Source organism: Myxine glutinosa, chromosome 1, assembly GCF_964187855.1.
Source record: "Myxine glutinosa chromosome 1, kmMyxGlut1.1, whole genome shotgun sequence".
Classification (NCBI taxonomy): domain Eukaryota; kingdom Metazoa; phylum Chordata; class Myxini; order Myxiniformes; family Myxinidae; genus Myxine; species Myxine glutinosa.
Window position 1 is genome coordinate 48,409,978 of NC_136261.1, and position 7,109 is coordinate 48,417,086.

Below are 7,109 nucleotides of genomic sequence, written 5' to 3' on the forward strand. Positions count from 1 at the left end.
TAAGGGAAAAGTTATGGAAATCCTCAAATTTTTCCTGAAGGATGCTTTATGGCACTGGGCCCAATAGCTCCGCCCACATTCGGTCACAGAGGTAATAAAATGGTGAATGAGAATCGAATGAATTTTACACAAGATTCGTTTTATTCTCGGATCCGATGTGACATCACTTCCTGGCATTGGCCCTGGATACGACCCAGTGACGCTCGGTGTGGGTGAAAACAAAACTCTCCGCTGTATTGATTGCGTCAGCGCTGCAGTTGGTTCACCTCGGTTTTTAGCTTCTGTTTCGTGTTTTGATCGCTTGTTGCTAAGACATTGTATATTTTAATCAAGAGTGTAACATTCTGGGACCAACAAAGTTTGATACCACATATTATGGCGTATAATGATGCAGACGAATTGGATACTGTCGCTCGTGAGCGGAACGAGGAGAAACTCCGTGCCGTGGGTCTGGGTTGGGGTAGTTTGTCCGTCTGTGTTGAGAGGTAGATGGGAATCCGAGACAGTAGTTGGGGTAGTTTGTCCGTCTGTGTTGAGAGGTAGCTGGGAATCTGAGACAGTAGTTGGGGTAGTTTGTTCGTCTGTGTTGAGAGGTAGAGGGGAATCTGAGACAGTAGTTGGGGTAGTTTGTCCGTCTGTGTTGAGAGGTAGAGGGGAATCTGAGACAGTAGTTGGGGTAGTTTGTTCGTCTGTGTTGAGAGGTAGATGGGAATCTGAGACAGTAGTTGGGGTAGTTTGTCTGTCTGTGTTGAGAGGTAGCTGGGGATCCGAGACAGTAGTTGTGGTAGTTTGTCCGTCAGTGTTGAGAGGTAGAGGGGAGGTAGAGGGTCAGTCCCACCACGTGTCATTAATATGCACTTGAGTTTCTGACGTCATTTCGGATATTTCTGGCGGAATTTCATATTTTATTGAATCTGTGAACATGGCAAATAATGATCAGACTCTCATGGATTCATACCTGAAATGAAATGTTCAGAACAAACGTAGGTGTATTTTGATGAAGGCTCCCACCGCTTGTTGGTGTCTGGATTTTTCCTACCGACGGCGTTAACCCATTTCCTCCCCCCCCCCCCCCCCCCCCCTCCCCCTGACGGCGTTAACCCATTTCCCCCATCTTTCGCGGCATTTCACACGATCGGGAAATATGCAAAATGAGTGATTTCCCCACCATCATATTGAAGGAGCTGTGGCTCCCACGTCGATCGAAAGAATGGACGCGACAAAAAGCTTGAATTCATCTGAGCTGCTTTATTCGAATCAAACACTCAGGCACTCTGGGAAAAACGTTTTACGGTCAGCAATATATATCTATTCCGCCAGGGGGTTTGCCCAGGCCTGGCGCCAGGGGGCGTGGCCCCGCGTCCCGGCTGCGGCCTGGCAAGTTGAGGGCGAGCCTGCCCGGGCGTCCCGACCGAGGCCTGGCAAGTCGAGCGCGGGCCTGCCCGGGCGTCCTGGACGAGCCCGGCCTGGTGATCGCTCCGCGTCCTTGATAGGTGCAAGGCGATTGTGTAACCCCAGCGGCAGCCGCTACACACGTCCCCCCAGAATCGACTTGCACCGGCAGGGTCAACTTGAGGGGGGTCCTGATGACCCGGCCGAAGCGACCCCTGGCGGGTCGTGGGAGGGGGTCCGGTGAGGTGGTGGGCGGTCGAGTGGGGGGCACCGTGGACGGGGGGCGGCCTCGCCGCGGCGGGAGGGCCACCCGTGGTGGGTGGTCGACGTCCACGTGCGCCGGCTTGAGGCGGTCCACTGCAATCCGGTCCGACCTGCCGCCGATGTCGATGACGAACGACTTGTCGTCCCGTCGCAGCACCCGGAAGGGCCCGTCGTACGGCGGCTGGAGTGGCCGCCGATGTGCGTCGTGACGCACAAAAACATACTCCGCGGTGCGGAGTGCTGGGGGGACGTAGGACTGGGGGTCACCGTGGTGGGATGTCGGCACGGGGGCAAACCGTCGGGCGGCCTCCTGGAGGTCCGAGCGCTGGCGAGCTGCGGACCAGGGGCTGGTAGCATCGGGCACGAATTCGCCCGGGACGCGTAGCACCTGGCCATAGACCAGCTCGGCGGTGGATGCCTGGAGGTCCTCCTTGGGGGCCGTGCGAAGGCCCAAAAGGACCCACGGCAGCCGGTCGGCCCAACCGCCGTCTTGAAGGCCGGCCATGAGCGCGGCCTTCATGGAGCGGTGGAATCGCTCGCACAACCCGTTTGCTTGGGGGTGGTAGGCCGTAGTACGGTGGAGCTTGACCCCCAGGTTGCGGGCGACCGCGCCCCACAGCTCGGAGGTGAACTGTGGTCCGCGGTCTGACGAGATGTCCGCCGGTGCGCCGAAGCGGGCGACCCAGGTGGCGATGAAGGCCTGCGCCACGTCGGCGGTGGTGGTGGAGACGAGGGGAACGGCCTCCGGCCACCTGGTGGTCCTGTCCACCATGGTGAGCAGGTGTGTGAACCCTCGTGATGGGGGAAGGGGGCCCACCAGATCCACGTTGACGTGGTCGAAACGTCGTTCGGGCACGGTGAAAGGTGCCAGCGGGGCCTGGGTGTGTCGGTGGACCTTGGCCCGTTGGCAGGCGGTGCAGGCGCTGGTCCAATCGCGGACGTCCCGACGAAGGCCGTGCCAGACGAAACGCGCCGACACCAGCTTCTGGGAAGCTTTCCGGCCCGGGTGGGAAAGGCCGTGGAGGGAGGCGAAGATGCGGCGTTGCCAGGTGACGGGCACGATGGGGCGAGGCCGGCCTTGGGAGACGTCGCAGAGCAGGACAGTGTCCGCGCAGGGGATGTCGGCCAGGCGGAGGCCCGTGTCCGCCGCCCGGAGGGCTTGCACCGTGGTGTCGGTGGTTTGGTCCGCCGCCATAAGTGCAAAATCCACGCCCAGGTGGACCGCGTTCGCGCTGGCCCGGGAAAGACAATCGGCCACGGCGTTGTTTTTGCCGGCGACGTGCCGGATGTCCGTGGTAAACTCCGACACGGCGGAGAGGTGGCGCTGTTGGCGGGCCGACCATGGCTCCGTGACCTTGGCCATGGCGTAAACCAACGGCTTGTGGTCGACGAACGCCGTGAAAGGTCGGCCCTCCAGGAGGTGGCGGAAATGGCGGACGGCCAGGTGTAGACCGAGGAGCTCCCGGTCAAACGTGCTGTATTTGAGCTCGTTCGGCCGGAGCTGCCGGCTGAAAAAAGCGAGTGGCTGCCAAACCCCGTTCACCCATTGCTCATGTACGGCGCCCACCGCGTAGTCGGAGGCATCCGTGGTGAGGGCGATGGGAGCGTTGAGCACCGGGTGAGCGAGCAGTGTTGCGTCGGCGAGGGCCCGCTTTGAGCTTTGGAAGGCCGCATCCATTGCTGCGGACCAGGCGATGTCGTGCTTGGCCGGCTTGCCCCGGAGGGCTTCGTAGAGGGGCCGCATGAGTTGAGCAGCGCGGGGCACGAAGCGGTGATAAAAATTCACCATTCCCAGGAATTCCTGCAGGGCCTTTATGGTGCGGGGACGCGGGAAAGTGGTGATGGCCTCGACCTTGGTTGGCAGCGGCACAGCCCCGTTCTTGGTGATGTGGTGGCCCAAAAAATCAACGGCCGTCGTGCCGAAGTGGCATTTGGCCGGGTTGACGATGAGGCCGTGCTCGCTGAGGCGCCCGAACAGTGTTCGGAGGTGGAGGAGGTGCTCGGCCCGGGACGTGCTGGCGACGAGGATGTCGTCCAGGTAAACGAAAAGGAACGGCAGGTCACGCAGCACGCCGTCCATCAAGCGCTGGAACGCCTGAGCCGCGTTCTTGAGACCAAACGGCATCCGCAAGAACTCGAATAAGCCGAACGGCGTGATGACTGCCGTTTTAGGGACGTCGGCCGCCCTGACAGGTACCTGGTGATATCCCCGTATGAGATCAATTTTCGAAAAAATGACCCGTCCCGCCAGACGGGCGGAGAAGTCTTGGATATGCGGGATCGGGTACCTGTCGGGTGTTGTAGCGTCATTAAGACGGCGGTAGTCGCCACACGGGCGCCATCCACCCCCCGGCTTTGGCACGATGTGCAGTGGCGAGGCCCACGCGCTATCGGAGCGCCGCACGATGCCGAGGTGCTCCAACGCGTCGAATTCGGCCTTCGCAACGGCAAGCTTGGCTGGGTCGAGGCGGCGGGCCCTGGCGTAGACCGGCGGGCCCGTGGTTGGTATGTGGTGCTCGATCCCATGCCGTACTGCGACGGCCGAAAACGTCGGCCGCGTGAGGGCCGGGAACTCCGCGAGCAGGCGAGCAAACTCGTTCGCCGCCGGGACGGCGCATGCCAGCTCGGTCGGCGCGGAGCTGCTTAATGTGCATACCAGGGAGCTGAAGGTTTCAGCGTTGATTAAACGACGCCGTTGGACGTCCACCAGCAGTCCGTGTGCGCAGAGGAAGTCGGCGCCTAGCAGAGCCATGGGCACGTTGGCGGTTACAAACGTCCAAGCAAAGCGTTGGCCGCCGAAGCAGAGGGTGACGTTGCGCGGGCCGAAGGTGCGGATAGTCGATCCGTTGGCCGCAACCAAGGAGGGGCCGCAAACCGCGGATTGCCTGTCCTGGTCAGAGGCGGGCATGACGCTCAGTTGGGCGCCGGTGTCGCACAGGAAGCGCCGTCCGGACGCTTTGTCCGTGATGAACAGTAAGTTGCCCGTGTGACTGTGGCCGGCGCTCATGGCAGGTAATGAACGCCGGCCTGGCCGTTTCCCGACCCGCCGAAGGTGCACGGGGGTCGGCATGTCCGGGCCTTCTGTCCGAACCTGGCATGATAGGAACACCACGCTTGGTCGGGTGGAGGCTTCGGACGTCGTGCTGGACGTGGTCGGCTCGGTATAGCGGCCGCCAATTGCGTCGGCAGTTCGGCCGTCGAACGCGCCGGGTGCTCGGGCGCCATGGATGGTGCATCAGGCGGCGGCGGGTCCCATGTCGCCGCTGCGATGCGCTGTCCCGCGGCGGAGATTTTGTCGGCTTCTCTGGCAAGGGCCCGGGGATCTGTGATCGTCGTGCTTGCCAGGGCGAGGCGTACCGGGTTAGGCAGCAGACGGAGGAACAGCTCCCGGAACAGGAATGCCGGAGAGTGCTCGCCGAGCAGCGAAAGCATGTAGTCCATTCGCTCGGAAGGGCGCGTGTCGCCGAGCTCAGGCAAATCGAGCAGGCGCCGTGCGCGTTCCGCCGCTGGGAGGGCGAAAGCATCGAGGAGAAGCTTCTTAATCGCGCCGTATTTGTCAGCAGCCGGCGGGTGCTCGAGGAGGCTCAAGGCGCGGGCCGCGGTGGCGGAACCAAGCGCCGCCACAACATGGTGGAAGCGGGTGTCGTCCGCGGTGATGCCTCGCAGGGCGAACTGAGAGTCCGCCTGAGCGAACCAAACAGCCGCGTGAGCCTCCCAGAAGGTAGGCAGTTTAAGCGTCACTGCCGTGTCCATGTCGGTAGGTCACCAATGAAGGAGCTGTGGCTCCCACGTCGATCGAAAGAATGGACGCGACAAAAAGCTTGAATTCATCTGAGCTGCTTTATTCGAATCAAACACTCAGGCACTCTGGGAAAAACGTTTTACGGTCAGCAATATATATCTATTCCGCCAGGGGGTTTGCCCAGGCCTGGCGCCAGGGGGCGTGGCCCCGCGTCCCGGCTGCGGCCTGGCAAGTTGAGGGCGAGCCTGCCCGGGCGTCCCGACCGAGGCCTGGCAAGTCGAGCGCGGGCCTGCCCGGGCGTCCTGGACGAGCCCGGCCTGGTGATCGCTCCGCGTCCTTGATAGGTGCAAGGCGATTGTGTAACCCCAGCGGCAGCCGCTACAATATTATGATTGTGGCAACCAACAGCACAGCAACTTTTCGGCATTTTTAGTGGTTTGTATTGGACAACACAGGAAAGAAAGCTACGGCACGGCACGGCACGCGACACTTCCTAACACTGAACGCATTCGTTGCTATGTGTTACTACGCAGATGTTTTCACCCAGTGGATTATAGACCGGTCGCTTCCGGTGAAAGTACCCGGATGTTCGGATCCAAGAATTCCTCCTTCATCCGGAAGCAAGTGTTCCCCATCCCACAAATAAGTGTGTATCTGTGTGTAACAATATAACAAGCGCCATTTTAAATCACGTGCAGACGTGCTTATTACGTGTTATTGCTTTCGGACGGTCGGACGGAAAGGTCATATCAGGTCAAGCTCTCCATAGGAAACCAAACAACAATTTAGCAAAATATTTACTTTCTTTAGTCCCGCATGTACAACCCCAACGCAACCACAGGACATCGCCTGTTCACATTCAACTATTCAAGGTCATTGTGGATCAGATGGCAAGCCGGGTGTGCGAAAGGCAACGACCCGAGCCGGGTGTGCGAAAGGCAACGACCCGAGCCGGGTGTGCGAAAGGCAACGACCCGAGCCGGGTGTGCGAAAGGCAACGACCCGAGCCGGGTGCACTCACCCTGATCATCACCGTCCAGACGCCGCACAGCAAACTCGGTTCCCGGGTCAACGGCCGGATTCTCGCTGCACCAGCGGCACGGAACCGCGGCCGCCGCACGCCTGGTCGACTCTGCAAACGCGACGCGGGCTGCACCCGCCACCCGAACCAACTTGAACATAGTGTTGGCGATCAGCACCCCAAACCAACTACACTATTCACACAACAACGTGAACCGAACCGATCAAAGCACGCCAGATAACTTCGTGGTTGTTGTTGTTGTTGTTATTGGCGTGAAATTTTACCCGAAACTATTATCGATGTTGTATTATAAATTTATCTTTTACCTCACAAATGCTCTCGATTAGTCGGTTATGATGGTTTGTAAATACTGCATTTCGTTTCCGGTCACGCCATGTTGGAGGCTATCACTGTCATTTGGCGCAAATATCTGCATGAACTTTGTTAAAACAATATTATATTTTGTAATCTCATTAATATTTAAGTATTATTTACAAATTTAACTTTCCTTTGACGACATTTAATCCCAACACGTGAGAAGAGGAAAAGAACATAGTGTCAACCGAGCTATTCAAAAGGTTGATATACATCTTTTGAAGGAGATGCATCAACTGCACTATTTAAAAGACCAATATACATCCAAATATAAATTGAATATTCATTTATTTCTCGTGTTTTCTTTGCTCTCAT

At 58.7% G+C, this 7,109-nt stretch overlaps 1 protein-coding gene across 3 annotated transcripts in view; it reads right to left on the reverse strand.

Moving 5' to 3' along the window:
- The window catches only part of AUH (AU RNA binding methylglutaconyl-CoA hydratase), a 75,591-nt gene extending 68,750 nt beyond the window's left edge, over positions 1–6,841 (reverse strand). Inside the window, exon 1 of one of the 3 annotated variants that reach the window (XM_068110867.2) lies at positions 6,420–6,841. In XM_068110867.2, the coding sequence (XP_067966968.1) occupies positions 6,420–6,579 (160 nt within the window). In that variant the 5' untranslated portion in view covers positions 6,580–6,841. The remainder of the gene's footprint in view (positions 1–6,419) is intronic. The other 2 variants (XM_078771410.1, XM_068110875.2) reach the window with 2 other exon arrangements.
- Between the last annotated feature and the right edge of the window lie 268 nt (positions 6,842–7,109).